We start from the raw sequence: 16,553 nt of genomic DNA, 5'->3' as shown, positions 1-16,553 counted from the left end.
CAAGGCATATGTTCTATGTGTCGATTTGATCTGAAATCATTCGTCCTCCACCCCTGCTTCATGAGCAGATAAAGCAGAAGTTGGCAGTTACTTGCGGAGAATAAGTTAGTACAGGCACATAACCCATGAACACTGGGCGGCTTAACTGCCCACCGTTAAATATTAAACTAAAATGCAGTTGAAACCAAAAATCCAAAAAAAAAAAATGATTTGAGTACAACATTTCGTACAAAAGAACACGTTGATTTACACATTATTGATAGGCTGAAAATCTTAAACATTTCAAATACACTTAAAATTGTGAGGATTTGTTAATTTGTTGTGAACTACTGAACGAGGTGAATAGGCATTTTTGCATTCATTATGCTACGCGTTATGCTACGCGTAGAAAATTTGACTGAAAATCAGACAAGCCTTAAATAGGAGTTATATACGGTTCAGTAAATATGAAACGAGATAACTTCTATGTGATTGTTTAATTTACCGACTACGTATTAGTTTCCCTTTAAGTTGTAAAAATGGGCGTCTACATGTGATTCATAAACAGGGTTTACAAACTGAATGAAGATTCTTAACGATTTTTGACACATTCTTTGCATTATCAATGAAAAAATCAACAAACTTAAGAACAATGTCTGCATACTAAACTCGGGAAACAAACTGGAATTATATTCGTTCACATTTTGGTTCGGTTTTATTATTCTTGGTTTCGGTTTCGGTTTTGGCGTAGATGTTAATAATTCTATGACAAAAGGGTAAGTTGGTAATTTATCTAATTTTGATGTGTCTGACCTTGAAAAAGTGACCAACATTTATGTACATTTTCGGAACTTTGAAGACCAAAACCCTAAAAAGAAAATAGTGTCATTGCATTTTATGATAGCCAAAACTACCCGGATTTTAATAAGGGATATAATTATACTGAAAATGTATACATACTGTGGATTTAATAAATTGTGCTCATTTTTTTTCATACAGAGTATTTTTAAACCTGGAAAATGATCAAACACACGCAATATACACACGTGATATAAAACACGTTATTAGGAAATACTTGTGTATAAGTGTACATTTGTTTTATGTTTTAACGATTATGTAAGTGGAGTTTTAAACCTGTGTGTCTAGAATTAAAATATAAATCAAAAGGACCCTTCTTTTTATCAGTATTTCTGGTTTTCATTCCAAACTACTATATTATTCTAATGAGAGTAATAGACTTGTTAGTCCCAGTTTATGTCATTTGAAAAACATACTGAGACTCTTGTTACCTGTTACTCAAATGAGCGAAAAGGAAAGTGACATTCTATGGTTGTGGGACAAGGTTCTACACTGGCGTTATCTTTACAATGTAGAAAAATACATGTTTGTATGAGATGACACAGCTTTCGATAATTATGAAATGTACCGTATGATTGTTTATGAAGATAAAACAATTCATCGTTTTTATCTTGTATCTGTTCGGTCTATTTATTTTACTCCATGTACTAGCTTACGGAAACATTATACATTTGATAGAAATTTAATACAATAATCTGAAATTCAGATATCAAATTATCACATTTGTACTTCCTATTTAAGATTGGTGGATAGATACTTTAGATAGACCGCAATCAGAAGAACATTAATCTGATGTGACTGAGGATTTAAAAGGAATCCAAATATTTGTACCATACAGTGCTGCAAAAAGTAAAACAAATAGCTCAAGCCTGACAATGGCGTCTAGTAGCTGCGCGAAATGTAAACAGCTGTGTCACAAGCCACTACAACTTCCGGAATGTGGTCATGTGTTTTGTAAAAGATGCTTAAGTGATTATTTCAGCACGCTTAGTTCTTGGACGGACGAACCGGACTACTTTTCTTGCCCTGAATGCGGTAGCAAGGTAAGCAAGCCGGACTTACCTATTGCTAAGTGGACAAAGGCATTTAAAATGTGTAACAGGACGACATTTTGGACACAGGATTCTGATGAATTACGGAAACAAGAGGGTATTGAAACGGGAAGTGATTTCGTTCAGTCGTTTACATCTCCAAATAGCACAAATACGTCGAGAAAAGCGAAAGGCTCAACATTTTATTCAAATGATTCTCACGAACAAACAAAACAAGCAAAATTGAGCAAAGTAAAAGGGTCCAAGTTTTACACAAATGGTTCTCACGAACAATCAAAACAGGAGGAGACAGACACCGGAAGTGACTTTGTTAAATTCAGGAAAACGTCCAGTGGAATGTCTAGGAGTTTGCACAGAACAGCCATCAGATTATCAAAAGAACCCTTTGAGAAGGGTTTCGAAAGTAAGATAAGTTCTGACGAAAGGGACTGCCTTTATTTCGGTGGGGACATTATGCCGAACGGTGACCTCATCTTGTGTGACTGGTTAAACTTCTCAGTCAAGTTGTTTGAACCTTCAGGGCAATTTATTTGCAAAATTAGGGTTAGTTAAATTTTGTTCCTTAAAATAATCTTAGAGTTTTTGAAAGTTTGGTTAGACCATTTCACCTTTTAAGACATACAAGACACAAAATCTAATGTTACGAGAAACAGTCAACAGACATAGCCTATTTTGTATTATTAAAACATATGCCACATATTGTTTCTGACAAATTTCTTTTTCAAGTTTTCGATTTATATCTCTATAGTCAATAGTGTAAACAAGCTGAAACTGACTGTTCCATCTTAAGTCTTCTTGCGTGTTGTTTCTAAACACCATCTTTAAAATAGAAAAGAAACTTGGAAACTGTGTTATGTTACTTTATACAGCTGGATGAAGCGCCGTTGGATGTTACAGCAGTACGAGATGACATGATTATAGTTAGTTTTGGAAGCAGATCAACGATTGTGCTGTTCTTGGCATACATGGCATCGCGTAAAGATTTGAATATACTGGGTTGTAACAAACTTCCGGGATTTCTGTACAGCACAACAATGTAAGACCTGTATCTATAAATTTTCCTAGTTATCATTTATGATTTTTGTCTCTGAAAAAAAAAAACCCCGAAAATACTTTAGTTGTAATTTCAAGCTCGAGTTGATTGCAAATACTTTATTGATCTATATATTACAATTTGTCTTTGCAGAAAGCATTTGAACTTTTTTGTAGAAGAATTTCCCTTAGATCATTACAACTTTTCATTTACAATTAATCTCGTTATGTTAAGTTTGATGGAATTTATTATTTTTCATTCTGCTTTCTACAGGCATGATGGTAACTGTTTGGGTATATTTGAGCGGGATGGTAGTAAGCAAGCTTCAGTTGTCCAGGTAGCTATTGACAGAAAAGGAGTAAAATCGGGATCTGCGAGACGGACTGTTACAGATTTTATAACTCCTCACAAAAACATTGAACTATCATCCGAAAGTGGTATTTTTTACGACCACACCGGTGGAAGACTGTATGTCACGAGCAGACGTAAGCTCCTATGCTTTCGAAAAGGTACTTCTTTTTCATTTTTAAAAGTAGCCTCCGTGGCTGAGTGGTTAAGGTAGCTGACTTCAAACCACTTGCCCCTTATCGATGTGGGTTTGAGCTTCACTTGGGATGTTGAATTCTTCATGTGGGGAAGCCATCCAGCTGGCTTACGAAAGGTCGGTGGTTCTACCCAGGTGCCCCCTAGTGATGAAATAATGCACGGAAGGGCACCTGGGGTCTTCCCCCACCATCAAAGCTGGAAAGTCGCCATATGACCTATAATTGTGTCGGCGCGACGTTAAATCCAACAAATAAATAAAAGTAGTTTCTACAAATAGTTCATTGATGTTCAAACCATTTTATCATTCTCGACCTACTGGCTAACATTTACAGATAATCACAGATAAACTGCAATATGTCTATTTTTCCGTATGCATCATATACTGGTCAGATACAAGGTAAATAGTAAGTACATTTGGCGGACTTTATTCCTTGTACGTTGAACATTAAGTACCTAGCGGCTGAAAAACAAACAGATTGTTATGCAAGGGGTGTTCAATGAATACGTAGACTGACTCTCATTTGTACAATTTAGGGTAATTGGTACGGTAACGAGTCTGCTAGCAACTGTACTTATAAATTCAAAAACAAGTTCCATCCTTAATAACATATTCAAATATCTTCACCCGATGTACAATTATTTAAAAGGTCAAATGCACACCTTTTACGCAAATGGCGTCGAAAAATCACATGTTAGCCTAGCCCGAATGTCGATTTTACGGCGATTAATTTGGTTCCGGGACGTGCATTAAATTCAAAAAGTATTTTTTTGCTATCCGTCGAATAAATGCTTACTTAATACCAAAATCATGCCAAAATCTTTCTACGAAATTGTTTTCGAGCGGAATGACTACGTAGTGTGTGAATAACGTTCCATAGAACAAAACAAACAATCAAAAAAAATCACTAAAATTATCATGTAAGATTTTGGCATGATTTTTATATAAAGTAAGCATTCCTTCGACGAACAATCGGAGTATAAATTTGAAAATTACATCAGCGTATTAGTTTCAACGGGCCTGTTGTATTAAATGAAAAAAAAAAAAACAACAATACTTTTTGAATATAAATGGAGGCCCCGAAACTAAATTAATCGCCGTAAAACCGGCAACGTCACTATGATTTAGGACTAGGCTAAAACGTGATTTTTCGACGCCATTTGCGTTAAAGGTGTGCATTAGACCTTTTAAATAATTGTACTTCGGGTGAAGATCAGCTTTTTGCTATTATTTAAACATTTTATCAAGGTTTGAATCCCGTTCATTACGCTTCCTTTAACTTTATAAATAATCTTTTGTTTCCAGACAGAAGACTTATATTCAGAGAGAGCTTTGAAAAAACGGCGGCGGAAATGTACATTCTAGGATCAGTAACATGTGACAAGAAAGGTGTGGTTTATATAGCATCAGATCAATGCGTCTTGCGAGTCACAAAAGATGGCGATCTTATATCAGTCGTGCACTCTCCGGCAGAACCCTATCATATTCTAGTCACCAAAGATCAACTTAAACTGGCTTTAATCGGAAAGCAAAGTGAAGTTATGTACAACAGTATTGAAAAAGGGACATGAATATACAGCTAGTGGGCCTGTTAAAAACTATCGACTAATTAAGTATTTTACAATGCGATTTAGGCATTGTCCTTTTTACGGAAAGTTATACAAGCGTTTGAGCTACTTGACGTCGGGAGAATTCCGAATTGCCTATTACGGACACGTAAATTGCCGAGTGCCCTTAATGTACCTTATGTAAATCGGACTGGCCGGCCTGTGATACTCTTCGAAAAGGTTATCAAAACTGGAACACTAATATTGCACATATCAATAAATTACACAGTTACACGTGCTAAAATAAACATTTGAAAAATGCGGTCTCCCCGAAACATTGAACAAACAGGAGTCAGGTCGCCGTAGACTAGTTACGGTGAGAAGGGAAGCTCAATAATTTTTGCCATAAGTTTGCGTGTGATACTGCACATGCATGACAGAAGTGCTGACATACTTAGCACGTGCAGCTGCTAGCCTGTCTGTCGTGTCTTTATTCGTAAACTGTTCACGTGCACCAGTTGTAAAATATGCGTACATGCAAACATGTAAAAAGATTTAGATCATATGCGGCAGAAGGTTCTTGGAAAAATGAATTTACTTCCGTCATTAGTTTATGAAGAACATTTATGACCGATCAATTAAATCTTTTTCATTAACCATTAGTGATATTAATGTTGTATACGTAACGTTTCTTTCATGTGAAGTGAGACTTCTAAGTTATCTCTACATTATTTTCTTGGTACAGGAACAAACACTTACATGATTACATGTTTCGTTGTATATTTTCAGTTTTCTTTTTCTTCCTGTTACAAATCAGTCCCAATATAAATTTCATTCCAGTTTGCTACGGGCGTATATTTATATTACATTCAAAGGCCGAAAAACTTCACCACGCACAAATATTGCGCAAGTGCAAATGTGACTTGGATCAGGCCCCAAGGATGATGGTCCTTAGATCATCCTGCTTGTGCTGGTTAAAGTCTTGTATTCCCCTGTGCCAAACCGTGCTGTCCGACACCATACTGATTCTAGTTTTTGGTATTTCTACTAGTGAGGGTTCAACGTGGATAATCCATATTCAATGACGTGTCTAATCAGGCTTGTGTTTTGCCGGGATTTTGGCATTTAGTAAGGTTGCTGTCTGTTTTGAAGGTTAAGCCGTAGAGAACATCTACAGACCCTAGTCAATCATAGCCCACGTATCTTCCAGTGAATAAGTGGCAAGGATTTTTCAGTTCTGAGTTCACTGTGACGATGACCTTTCCGATGAATACCTGGAGAATGCTATGACAGCCGATGTTCATAGGATCATTGCTTGTGGTCATTAGATGACCCTTATTGTTTTGAGAGCCAGTAGATCAAATTTATTTATTTATTTGGGTTTTACGGCGCACCAACACAGTATAGGTGATATGGCGCCAAACAGGACTAAAAATTTTGGTTCCACATCTCATTTACATCGAATAAATAAATTTGATCTACTGGCTCTCAAAACAATATGGGTCATCTAATGACCACATGCAATGATCCTATGAATATCGGCTGTCGTAGCATTCTCCAGTTATTCATCGTAAACGACCGACAGACAGACAGACCTATGAGTAAAACAATACTGTAGGCTTACTTATTTTAGCGGTGTACTTATAACAGCGCTTTTAGCGCTATGCCACGTGCGCTAATTCATGTCCGCGCATTAATTCGCCAAGCATTTTCATGTACATTTTCATTTGATGATGTTTTCTTCGAACTTTTGCAAATAAATACTCTTGAGGGTTTGTACTAGTTACATTGCTTGCTAATATTTTAAGGTTCGTATGATATTCCTGTTTATTGTTCATATTATTATTTTAAATATATGATCTTGCAAAAAAAAAATTAAGCTTGAAGTTTGTGTTTTTTTTTTTTTCATTTGATCAAGTTGTTATCGATTTCCGTATCACCTTCGGGCATGTCCGTTGTTGCAGCCGCTCGTTTACGGAAAGGTGTGAACGTTTGTATTAAGACACAATGCATGTAGGACAAATGGGATTCAATGATTAAAATGTGTGACAATGTCGTGTTATTTCAGCAATTATAACTAGTATACAGAATATAATTTCTGATTATTTTATGTGCATGTATTGTTTGTACACAGATGAGACTATAATAAAGAATATATATATAAAACACGCAGATTATTATAATAAAATACAAGAAGACAATACAGTTACGTAGGCAATATTATAGAATACAGGTCTTTACTCCTCTGGGACAATACACCCTGGGACTTTACACCTTCCAAACCTGAGACATTACTCCTCCAAAAGGGAGGTGTAAAGTCCAAGGTTTTATATATATATATTTTACAACTTTTTCGTATATTTAATTATTTTATTCAAAATTATGAGTATAAAATCTTGTTTATTTTTTAAAAATCAAACTTTATAGCTGTAATAATACAAAAGTGATAATGATTTGTGTCACACTTTTCTAAGTTCAAGATTAAAGTAACCTTAATATAATTGTTATGTTAATCAATTGATCATCACAAAAGAAACATTAACACCTGTATCTTTGATGTTTTAATGACCACTGATTGATAATATTTAAAGCATTAGCATCTTATAAACACAATAATTTACCAAGTTCTTTGATGTTTTAATGACCACTGATTGATAATATTTAAAGCATTAGCATCTTATAAACACAATAATTTACCAAGTTTGCACACCCAAATATAGTAACAAGAATTTCAAAGGTTAATTGATCCTTTGATGATGATTGCAATTAAAAAAATTAAAAGAATTAAATGTTTTGTGTGATATACTCATAATCGGAACAATGCACACTAATTATCTGACCGGGTATATATGTTAAGACTACCTTGGAATAATGTCTTATTCTAAGATTTCATTTATGTTACACCGTTATTCTATACTGGATTACAATGTCAAATAAGTGTGCTTTTTGTTCTAAGACTGTTGCTACACGTCATCTTGCCTTGTCGTGTGACAACTGTGGAAAATGGCAGCATATCAAATGCGGAAACACTGGTAAGTGCTTTTAAATTACATTAGTATAAAAGACATTTCTTTTTGAACCAGAATCAAACTGGCACTTTTCTACAGCAGTTTCCAATCTAAATGTTGTTTTGAAACAAAGAATATGACAGGGATATGGGAAAAATGTTTAATCTGACTTGGAGTCTGATTTTTATATGTGTCTACACTATTTTTTTCAATCAAAACTAAAGACAGGAAAATTCCAGAATCTGTTTCACTACAAATGTTTGACATTATGTTTAATTGAAAAAAATATTACCTTGCAGGAAGTACATGTATTCTTATTTGGAAGAAATATAAATGAAATTTTCTTTTCCTACTGATACTTAATATTCAAAAATATAACCGGTACTAGTTTGTTTATTTATTCATTTACTTCATTTAATAATAACCAACTGTCAATCCTTTGATGAGTTTCAGGTGTAACACAAGATGTCTACTTTGCTATGTAATATTATAAGGATTATGTTAATCTAATCACATTTCCAGTAATAGGATTATCATAAGGTGCTAAAATGATTGCTTAAATAAACTGTCCATTTCAATTTAAATCATAGATCTCTGTCATAATGCATGACAACATGAGGTATAACATATATGTGTGAAAATAAAAACTTTAGTCAGCTTTTTAAAGGTGGATAATCAGATTTTGGCCATGTAATGGATTTGTTCAAAAATTTAGCATCTGATCATTTACACTCATTTATGTTCACTTAACACTTAATACAAATTAGATTTTCACTGGAGGTATTTTTAAAATTTTGTTTTCCTATCCTGGTTGCCCAACCAAGATAGAGTTATTTTATCATAAGTATAAATTTAATAAACATACTTTGCCTAAGGAAATGTATAAATATTAGACATATTGTAATATATTTGTAAAATATATTCAGTAAAAATTATGTTTTTAGATGAAATTCATTAGAAACGCAAGTTTGAAAAATTATTATTACCTCCCTTTGCCTTTCTTGGCGTCACGTACAATCTATTGGGCTAGGTCCAGCATACATGGAGCGCAAGTCTGTCTGGGATTGGATCCGTAAACTCCTTGTTCTACCATTCCTGCCAAGCAATCATATCGCAACAATGTTTAACAGTCTAGCAGCGCGTGCTACCAATGACCAACAAAAAGAGCTTGTCCATTACATCAGACAACAGTGGATAGAGTCCGAGTTATTTCCCATTGAGAGCTGGTGTGTCTTCAGGTACAGGATCCGCACAAACAATGACGTTGAAGGTAATAACTTAGCACTCTTAACCAGTTTAATATATTTTTTATGGCAAAGTGAAAGAAAATGATCTGTTTTAAATCTACCTCACCATAAACAAAATAACATTCAAGCATAGCAATAATTACAAACAACGATTTAAATTACATTTTAATTTTAAATGCATTGTTCTTACAGACTTAGATAATACTGATATTTTTAAGAATTAAAAACATGTATTATTAGAAAGAATTATTAGAATATAATACATCACACAAGGAATATACAAGTGAATTATAATAAAGCAATGAAGGGTTAGATCAATAATCCCTTTTGAATTAAATTCTATTTACTGTATTCAATTTCAAATACATTAATATAATTTTATATATCTCCCTTTCAGGTTGGCACAACCGTCTAAACAGTGATTGTGGGTACCGGTCACTATCCTTCTACCGAATGGTGCCAGCTCTGCGGAAACAGGCCCTTGATACCGAGATCGACATCGATGAACTACTTGACCATGGTGTTGGAAGACAACAGCGTCGCCAAACTAGACATTGTGAGAAAGAAATATCCGAGCTTTGGGATCAGTATGAAAAAAAGGAACTGAGTGCCACCAAATTCCTTCAAGGAATCAGCCATGTTTATGGACCAGCCGGGTATATGGCTAAGTGAAAAATATATACGACTGTAAATATCTAAGGCATGAAGTGCACGATTGCTGATTAGACACACATATAATTTACAAGGATATTATCTTTTAAATTTGTTTATTCTGATATGCATTTAAGAAAGCGAACACTTCAGATAAATTAAGAAACATATATTTGTTAGGACTGTGTATCTTTGGCTAAAAATGACTATGAGTAATATGAGTAAAATTTCTAAGATGTGAAGTGGATGATTGATTATTAGATATACATATAAGTACATTTTTATATGTTAATTTGTTACAGTGTTACATGAGAATGAAATGATAAATTATGAAAATTATTAAAAAAAGTGATATATCTTTGAGTTTGTTCTTTTCCTTCTTTAAGTTTTTTCCATGTATACTTTAATAAAACAATACAGGCATGTGATATGTGGGAATTAACTAATTGCTAGACATAATAGCATCTCTGGAATGTGACATTACTATCAAACAGTGACACTTGCTTGAATTGGAATTTCACAGGAATGTGAAAGATAATATTAACATGTAATTTAAGACAATATATTTTTTTAGAAATTATTTTGGACAATATATATCATAAAGCAATGAGATCAGTTTTTAAACAGACAAATGTTGTCTCAAATATATGTATATTATCTTTTAAATTAAATAACTTCATAATACATTGAAAAATATTTTAATATTGTTTTATAAAATGTAATGACTGATACAAAATGCATTGACAAACACCTTTTAATTATCATTTTTAATATATGATCTTTCTACCTTCACAATATTTGACAAATAATCCTAAATTGGTCAATTACAATTCACATTAAGTTTGAAACAGAGTTATAATAATTTTAATACTGTAATAATTAAAAAAATGTTTAATAATGAGTTATTAATTAGAATATAATAATTATAAATAAATATGTTAAAAAATGAGTTATTAATCAGAAAGCTGAATAATACATAAATCTGAAAAAAGCAAATTTCAACAAGACAGAATTTTGAACCAGCATCCATTCTTAAAACATTTACAAAAGAATTAAAATCTATTTGGAAAATATCAGTCAGATTTGGCTAGATATTTTGTGTTGAGAGCCTACAAAAATACCCAATTAACTTTTATTTCCCAAATAATTTCAATCTATTTCATTAACATCAACAGTGGATTAATATCCACATGCCTAACTTTTAATTATCAATTACTCAGTGTAAGTGTGACAAACTCCCTCTATTTAATCAAATCAATTTCAACTTAAATAATCAATAATTATTACTGCCTACACAATAGATATCTATAGTATATAAATAAGGGAGGTGTAAAGTCCTAGGGTGTAAAGACCTGGAGGAGTAAAGTCCAAGGGTGTATTGTCCCAGAGGAGTATTGTCTCGATACCATATTATACTGGGAGCGCGACAAAACATCGACAGTCAAAACATCGACACGACAAAAGCTCGACAAAAACATCGACATATAATTTATTTACACTTTTTCTTTATTTTCAGGGGTTAAATTACCTTGAAATTTTTACACATATCTGAAAGGTTCGGTCTTAGTCTTCAGACAGTCAAGATTAAGACTCGAACATTTACGGTTAATGTTCAGTTAATGGGTGGTGGTATTAAAATGTGCAGGTGTGAAAATTGTTGTGCAACACTGATATCTTGTATCTGACAATAACTCAATTTTGATGACAAAGAGCTTAGTTTGGACACACTAGGACATACTAGACAAGTTTCGTGTCAAATAATATCATTCTATGTCACAGATAACAGCTCATTTCTTTATTTCTGTATGTTCATATTCGTAAGATAATATATCTGTCATTTAGTCAATAATGAAAAAAGTTAGCAATATGGTTTAAATTCATTCAAATTAATTGAAGTATGACAAAAATGATATATGTTCCCTTACTCTGCAAACTTAATGACATAATTTCGGTAAGGTTTAAGATATTAGCAAAACAACAAAACGTCTATTTAGTGAATTATATATATATCAGTATCGACTTTCCTTTGATCATAGCAAACTTTATTTAAATAGATTGGTTTTCATTGTACCGTTAAAACCGATGTATTTGTCATCCATAAGTTGTTGAACTGTATACATTTAGTAATTATGAACAAAAGTATAAAACAATAAAACAGAGATAATTTGACAACCCTGTATACGATACCATTGCTTTTAATTATTTGATTATTTAGAAGGAAACATTAGCTTAAGAGTTATTGTTATAAATCAACGCCATAACCGTTTTTTACGAGTTGTCAAAAATAACAATGGAATACTTACTGTAGTTAAACTATAGAATTTCAATAACGCCGCGCCACATTGTCTCAAACGTCGTTAATTTTGATCATCATATCATGATGGATAGATATCCTTCAAGAATTTTGGACCTTGTTATGGCGTAATGACACCTGTTTTTATCTCCTAGGAAGGTATTCTTTACATAACAATCGACGTAGTCTTTTCTCAAGTGCAGTTATATATATATATATACTTTTTTAGTTTTGTTTTTTGCCTTCACTTATTGTTCTTTGATAGCTTGTTTAGTGCAAAGTTTGCAATGTTTTTATTTCAGTCCACGAACACGAAAATCGAATCTCACAGGTAAAAACTTTCAGCGGATGTAATTCAGTTAGTATACTTATTAAAATATTATGTATTCAGAAAAGATCGTTCATGTATTTTGATGTTTATGACCAATTTAATCCAAAAATATATAATAAATTTAAAAAACTAATATTCGCTCATGTTCGGTTATTTATGGTGGTACAGGCCTGAAACAGATCGCGTGTAAAAAATTACAATAATAACGTGTTTATTGCTACTATGATTTACTTCCAGAGTAAGTTCTTGCTTTCTTTTTCAGTTTGTTTATTAGATATTGGTAATTCTAAGGGCCTCTATGATGGTGTAGCGTTTTGTTCCCCGGGCATCTTCGGTATTCGGTGGTTCCCCGATGGTTACAGCTCGACCTGAACATTCTTGTATGACACGTCGCCAATACGTTTTTAATACTTTATCCTTACGACGTTTGTCCTTATCAAAAATATATCCATCAAACACAAGTTGTAACTTTCCTTTTTGTGAAATAACGAGCTCCATCACTATGTACGAAGATGAGTGTTCGTGAAAATCCTCGTGAATCTCCGAGAGCCTCATCTCGGACAGCGCTAAAATTAGAAATTAGCGTTCTCGCGAGAGCGCTAATTGACGTCCACACATTAATTAGATATTTCACCAAAATTGCGTTTGCGCTAAATTTTTGCCACGTTAATAAATGTACGCCTACAGTATGCCGCCTGATCTTCGAGGTGGGGGATGTTATAAAGTAATATTCCCATATGCGACAAATGCTATCAAAAATATTGAATGCAACACATTGATAAGAGAAGACGCAGTTTTATTTCCTACAATGTACTGTAACGATTTCCTCATTGTTCATAAAGACAGAAAACCAATTGTACGTGGACAAGAACTTGGAAGAAGTAAGCATATTTTTAGAAGAAGGAAAATGACTGAGTATTTGGACATTACATACTGTCTTGTTGTACTGAAATAATTCAAGAATGTTTGACGCTAGACCAGAGTTACAGGTCTTGCACATTGTCATTTTGTGCTGATTATATCATGCATTAAAGTGTCCGTTATCTTTTGTAATACAAAAGCTATGTTCTGGGAACAAAGATGATGGCACTGCAACTCAACAATCAGTAAAGATAGCTTTACTTTCTTGGGCACTGCATACAGTTTGTTGTGGGACCAGTGTGTTTGTTGCGGGACCAGTGTGTGTCATATAATTATACCCAGTGTAACAAAAGAAATGTTGGACATGGTCACACCTGACTGCCAATGCAAAATGTTCAAGTAAACGGTGACAAAAAAGTAAGAAAATTACGAAATAGTGAATCTTGTGCATAGTACTTATAGTAGAAAGACTAAAAGTGTAAAACCAAGAAGTTTGGTCCATAGACATAAATCATATCCGAAAATATTTACAACATCGTCCACACCTTGACTTTTGGACATATCTGTCAAGGAACTAGCTTTTATATATCGTAGCTAAATCTCTGATTAATGCTTCATCGTAAATCTATTTGCGGATGTTATCGTATTAAAAAATTCGTTTCATAACGTCATTGAGCTTAGAGGATGAAACAAGAAATAATGTGATTTCGATACCGATGTATATATGTAATGGCGATTCATGGCTTATTTTATTTATGTAGCGATTAATTTCAAACAATGAGCCGTTGATACTCCTTAGCGTCACTTTCTCAATGCAAGGTCCAATAATACCCGTTATATCCACAAATTAGTTAAGCAATGCAAGGGAAATAACCTCTGCAAGTTGTCATATAATTACAATCAAAAGTTACTTGCCCTTACCCTGCTCTTAGTTGTGTAGATAAGAGTAAATTATGATCAGGTTCTTTTTCATACCCGTTTGTTGTCGGGAGTTATGATATAGAAGTGTACATTGTTGTGTTATGCTTTACAAAATTGTGCTGTTTGTATTGACTATAAATTGTATGTTTGCAATTTTATGTCGAATAAAGAATATGTATGTAAAAAAAAAAAAAAAAAAAAAAAAAAAAAATTCCTTTCAAAAGTTTCAAGTAAATTTACAGTAAAAGGAAATAAAAATGTAATTCATAAAGTAAGCAAAGCAGGGTTATAGTTCTTGTACACTGCAATTCCTTTTTCCTCCTTGTATGCAGTTTGAATAAGTTCCATTCAGCACAGTTATGCCAACAAAAGTAAATTAAATCAAGGGAGATAATTTAAAAAGTAAGCATTCTTGTGTAATGCACTTTCTTTCATTTAAGTTTTCATAATTTTGGAGTTCTGCTCCGACAACTGTGCTATAAAAAATATAAAGGAAAATAAAGGCACATGTATTTCTAGCAGCTCCTTACAGGCGCAGACTGTCACTCTTTGAACAATTTGAGAGAGAACCTTATATTGATGATATTGACCAAGTTGGATGCAGATCAATCACTGGGTTTATGAGAATAAGATCCATGACAAAGTCCTTTCTCAAGTTCGATCAAATGATTCCGTTTGACCCCCTTTAGGCCAAAAAGAGCCATGAGAAGTGGTTTTAAGATTTTTCTATTTTAGCGCTTGCAGTCCCTAATACGAGTTGAGTACCCTAATTTAAAAAGAAATTGAGAGAGCACCTAATAATGGTAATACAGACTAAGTCTGATGAAGATCCATCAAGCAGTTCAAAAGAAGAAGTCATTTAAAGGTTAATTCCTATTTTCAGCTCTAGCAACCCCTAAAATGGGTCAAGCAATACCATTAGAACACATTAAGAGAGGACTTTTATCTGAAGTTTTTTTTTCTATATTTTGCTGTGGCAGCCCAAAAACACATTGCCATTAGAAAAAAAACTTCAAAGAGAACAAGCAGAACCATTTGAACAAAGTTGGGAGGACCTTATACTGTTGCTACAGACCAAATTTGATGAAGATACACCAAGGGGTTCATGAGAAGAAGTTGTTTTAAGAATCTTTTTTATATTTCTAGCTCTAGCAGCCGTAGCCCTTAAAAGGGGCCAAGTGCCCTCAACTGAACAAAGTTGGTAAAGGACCTTTTAATGATGCCACAAATCAAGTTTGTTAAAGATCTCTCAGGTGGTTTGTGAATAGAACTCATTTAAAAGCATTTCAATTTTTTGCTCCAGCAGCCCCTAAGATTATGGCTACGTGCCTCCGTTTGAACAAATTATGGAAAGGACCTTTTAATAATGCCATAGACCAAGTTTGATGAAGTTCCACTGACTGGTTCATGATGAGAAGTTGTTTAAAGGTAATTCAATTTTTAGCTCTAATTGCCCCTAAACGAGGCCAACTGACCTATCTGAACAAATTAATGAGAGGACAATAGTGCTACAGACCAAGTTTGATCAAGATCCACAAAGTGGTTCATGAGAAGCTGATTAAGGCTATTTTTATTTAAGCCCTGGTGGACCCCTTATATGGGCGACTGTCCCCATTTGAACAAACTTGAGAGAGGACATAAGTAATGCTGATTTATATAGCTGTTCATGAGAAGTTGTTTAAAAGTATTCTTTATTTTTAGCTCTAGCGGCTTCTGAAAGGCGCCAAGTGCCCCTACTAGAACAAATTTTAGAGAGGACCTTATAATGATGCAACAGACTAAATCTGCTGAAGATGCATCAAGCTGTTCATGAGAAGAAGTCGTTTAGAGGTGTTTCTATATTTAGCTTTGGCTGCCCGCATAAGGGGCCCAGGTGAACCATCTGAATAAATCTGACAGAGGTCTGTGCTAGTATGTTACAGACCAGGTTTGGTGTAATTCTGACCAGCAGTCAGAGGAGCAGATGTTTAAGTTTAAATGTTGGTGTAGGATGCCGGACCACCTGCCTGTACTAATAGTTCCCCAGAAACAAAGTCCAGGTGAGTTAATCACAATGCAAACAGAATATTTCTTTCATATTAATCAAAACATGCCGTGAAGGCAAACCTAAGCCGATGGCACTATTTTAATTTTATTTTTTTTGTTGGGTTTAACATCACGCCGACACAATTGTAGGTCATATGGCGACTTTCCAGCATTAATGGTGGAGGAAGACCCCAGGTGCCCCT

At 33.8% G+C, this 16,553-nt stretch overlaps 2 protein-coding genes across 3 annotated transcripts; both read left to right on the top strand.

Moving 5' to 3' along the window:
• The first annotated feature begins 489 nt into the window (after window positions 1–489).
• Window positions 490–5,793, top strand: LOC123556671 (uncharacterized). Of its 2 annotated transcripts, none has more exons than XM_045347577.2 (5): window positions 490–755; window positions 1,579–2,432; window positions 2,759–2,925; window positions 3,196–3,431; window positions 4,772–5,793. In XM_045347577.2, the coding sequence occupies exons 2-5, from the start codon at window positions 1,713–1,715 to the stop codon at window positions 5,035–5,037; spliced, it is 1,389 nt and encodes a 462-aa protein (XP_045203512.2). In that variant the 5' UTR covers window positions 490–755; window positions 1,579–1,712; the 3' UTR covers window positions 5,038–5,793. The 2 variants fall into 2 exon arrangements, with proteins under 2 accessions (XP_045203512.2, XP_045203513.2); XM_045347578.2 differs by lacking the exon at window positions 490–755 and adding an exon at window positions 819–1,095.
• A 3,227-nt stretch (window positions 5,794–9,020) lies between these two features.
• Window positions 9,021–11,327, top strand: LOC128556928 (uncharacterized). The gene is made up of 2 exons (XM_053542932.1): window positions 9,021–9,291; window positions 9,666–11,327. The coding sequence occupies exons 1-2, from the start codon at window positions 9,063–9,065 to the stop codon at window positions 9,938–9,940; spliced, it is 504 nt and encodes a 167-aa protein (XP_053398907.1). The 5' UTR covers window positions 9,021–9,062; the 3' UTR covers window positions 9,941–11,327.
• Window positions 11,328–16,553: the final 5,226 nt, after the last annotated feature.

The sequence above is a fragment of the Mercenaria mercenaria genome, chromosome 5, assembly GCF_021730395.1.
Source record: "Mercenaria mercenaria strain notata chromosome 5, MADL_Memer_1, whole genome shotgun sequence".
Lineage (NCBI taxonomy): Eukaryota > Metazoa > Mollusca > Bivalvia > Venerida > Veneridae > Mercenaria > Mercenaria mercenaria.
The sequence above is the reverse complement of the archived record's forward strand: the minus strand, read 5'-3'. Positions and strand labels throughout refer to the sequence as shown.

Coding starts and splice junctions, on each gene's coding strand:
- LOC123556671 (XM_045347577.2), top strand. CDS start 1,713: ATGGCGTCTAGTAGCTGCGCGAAATGTAAACAGCTGTGTCACAAGCCA. Junction 2,926..3,195: donor TTTCTGTACAGCACAACAAT/GTAAGACCTGTA, acceptor TGCTTTCTACAG/GCATGATGGTAACTGTTTGG. Junction 3,432..4,771: donor GCTCCTATGCTTTCGAAAAG/GTACTTCTTTTT, acceptor TTTTGTTTCCAG/ACAGAAGACTTATATTCAGA.
- LOC128556928 (XM_053542932.1), top strand. CDS start 9,063: ATGGAGCGCAAGTCTGTCTGGGATTGGATCCGTAAACTCCTTGTTCTA. Junction 9,292..9,665: donor CACAAACAATGACGTTGAAG/GTAATAACTTAG, acceptor TCTCCCTTTCAG/GTTGGCACAACCGTCTAAAC.